A 2932-nucleotide genomic window follows, 5' to 3' on the forward strand; every position below is an offset into this window, starting at 1 on the left:
ACAGATTACTTCACCAACAGCCCAACATCACGGCCCAGGAGATCGAGGACAACTTTGACGGGAACATGTGTCGGTGCACGGGCTACAGGCCTATACTGGACGCCATGAAGTCTTTTGCTCACGGGTCGGGTATTCCTGGTGCCAAGGCCATCGACATTGAGGTCAGTTGTTTGTTTGTACATCGACATTGAGGTCAGTGGTTTGTCTGTACATCGACATTGAGGTCAGTTATTTGTCTGTACATCGACATTGAGGTCAGTTATTTGTCTGTACATCGACATTGAGGTCAGTTATTTGTCTGTACGTCGACATTGAGGTCAGTGGTTTGTCTGTAGGCCCCTATATATAACTGTTGGCGCCAAGGCCATTGACATTGAGGTCAGTTATTTCTCCATATATATATATAACTGTTGGACGTTTCTGTTTTGTCTTTTGTTGTTGTTTCTCGGTTGTTGTTTTTTTTAAAGAGATCAATATAAATTACAGAAACAGTCAAAATGGATATCAAGGATCTACAACATTACCTGTGTGTGCATACATGTAGTACCAGTAGTAAATGTAGTTTAAACTTCTGACTAAAGCGTGATATAGAGCTTTGCTGTGGAGCGGGGTGATGGGCTGTACAAATGCTAGTTTTTATATTACTATTGTTGTTATTGTTTTTGTTATTCTTCTTCTTCTTCTTCTTCTTCTTCTTCTTCTTCTTCTTCTTCTTCTTCTTTTTATTATTATTATTATTAGGCCTATTATTATTATTATTATTGTTGTTGTTGTTGTTATTATTATCATCATTGTTGTTATTGTTGTTGTTGTTGTTGTTGTTGTTGTTGTTGTTACCCCTCATTTACTAAACAGAACATTACGAATGTTTAGTCTTCTCCATTCCTCCATTCTGTCAAACAAAGATCAAGATTTCCCCCAGTCTCTCAACTCTCACCACTTCCTGTGTGAGTAGTCTCGCTGTGACGTCACTGTCTGTGGAGGGAAGATGGGTTATGTTGGCGAGTCAAAGAGCGGGACATCAGTGGCCAAGTTTTTGTGTGGTGAATGGAGCCACGGTCTTGCTAGTTCTTGCTATGTTCTTCTTCCTCTGGGTCTGGATTTTAAGGAGCATTGTATATTGTTCCTTGTCTCAATTGTGTGTGGGGGTTTTTGGAGAAAGAAAGAACCCTGGTTCCATGTTTGGTATGTGACATTTCATTTTTTAAATATTCTTTTTCTTTAGTAGAGAAAAAAGATGGGGAGGACTTTCGTAACGAGCGACCACTGTGAGACAGAGTAGAACAGAGGGATAGGGGTAGGGTTAGGGTTTGGGATAGGTCTCTTCTTTATTGTGTTTGTTGGGGTGGTCGGTCGTTACGGAAGTCCTTTCAAAAGATGGGGGCCGTGGGTCGTTGTGTGTTTTGTAATCATAATATTTAGACTCTATATGTTGTTTGTTCGTGGCAGGATCTGAACAAAAAGCTGTGCCCGAGGACTGGAGAGGTGTGCAAGGGAGAGCAGGAGGGGAGAGGTGGGACCAAGAGTCTGGAGGTGGAGGTCAATGGAACCCGTTGGTACAGGTGAGGGGGGGGGTCTTGTTTGTGTGATGTTTACTGGCTAGCATGTGCTATGGAGAGAGAGAGAGAGAGAGAGAGAGAGAGAGAGAGAGAGAGAGAGAGAGAGAGAGAGAGAGAGAGAGAGAGAGAGGGGGGGGGGTAAGCAGATGGACAGAAAGATGGACAGGCAGGTAGACAGAAAAACAAACACACCCGCAGGCTCTGCCTACACACACTATCTCTCTTTCCCTGTCTCCCCCTCCCCCCCTCTCTCTCTCTCTCACTCTCCCCCCTCCCTCTCTCTCTCTCTCTCTCTCTCTCTCTCTGTCTCTCTCTCTCTCTCTCTTGGCCTTTCTCTCTCTCTCACACACACACACATACAAGTATGCACATGCACCCAAAAGCTCACATATTCACACACACACACACACACACACACACACACACACACACACACACACACACACACACACATGTAAAGTAGGAATGTTTCTTTGTGCTTTCATCAACTTCTATCTTAGAAATAAAACGCTTCTTATGAGCTGCCCAGTTAAAATCTTCCCTTCAAAGTAGATTACACAGGCTGTGGTGTTTCTTTGATTCAACACCATCTCTCTGTATCTCTGTCTCTCTGTCTCTGTGTGTGTCTATCTCTCTCTCTCTCTCTTTCCCTTGCTTTCTCTCTCCCCCTATCTCTCTTTCTGTCTATCCCCCTCTTCCTTAACTCTCTCTCTCTTTCCATGTGTATGTACCTGGTTAGTTATATTATTTAATTAATTGTTTGAGTGCTTGTCTGTGTGTAAGCATGTATGAAATGTGTGTGTATGTGTGTGTGCATGTATGTGTGTGTGTGTGTGTGTGTATGTGCGTGAGGATCTGTTTGTGTGTGTGTGTGTGTGTGTGTGTGTGTGTGTGTGTGTGTGTGTGTGTCTGTAAGTGTGTGTGTATGTATTGTATGTATGTGAGTATGTGTGCATGTGTATGTGTATGTGTGTGTGTATATGTGCACATGTGTGTTTGCATGCATGTGTGTAGGCCTGTACATACATATTCTTGTAGTGGTATACAAAAATATCCAACAATAACATCAGTAAGTTCTGGACCAGACCCTGAAGTAAGTGCTGCTTTTTTTGTTTGTTTTTTTTCCCCTGTAGACCAACGTCTCTGGAGGAACTTGGGACTATTCTCCGGGCTCAGAAAGACAAAAAAGTGAAACTGATTTTTGGCAACACCGCAGCAGGTAGGTGTACTCTCACATCTTTGATAGGCCAATCAACAACCAGGGATGTTTTCTTGCATCTTTTCACTATCATTTCCTATTTCCCTTGCTATAGTTTTTTTTTTGTTTCACCTCACAAATTATATAATTGAAATTTGTCTTTTCAGTGGGCTTT

The 2932-nt window shown here is 42.5% G+C and overlaps 1 protein-coding gene across 1 annotated transcript in view; it reads left to right on the forward strand.

Moving 5' to 3' along the window:
- LOC101859865 (indole-3-acetaldehyde oxidase) overlaps positions 1 to 2932 on the forward strand; it is a gene marked incomplete in the record, with an annotated part of 48215 nt that overhangs the window by 9347 nt on the left and 35936 nt on the right. The window contains 3 exon segments of the mRNA XM_035970382.1: positions 5 to 161; positions 1450 to 1562; positions 2693 to 2782. Of these exon segments, the coding sequence (XP_035826275.1) occupies positions 5 to 161; positions 1450 to 1562; positions 2693 to 2782 (360 nt within the window).

Source organism: Aplysia californica, unplaced genomic scaffold (genome assembly GCF_000002075.1).
Source record: "Aplysia californica isolate F4 #8 unplaced genomic scaffold, AplCal3.0 scaffold00261, whole genome shotgun sequence".
Taxonomy (NCBI): domain Eukaryota; kingdom Metazoa; phylum Mollusca; class Gastropoda; order Aplysiida; family Aplysiidae; genus Aplysia; species Aplysia californica.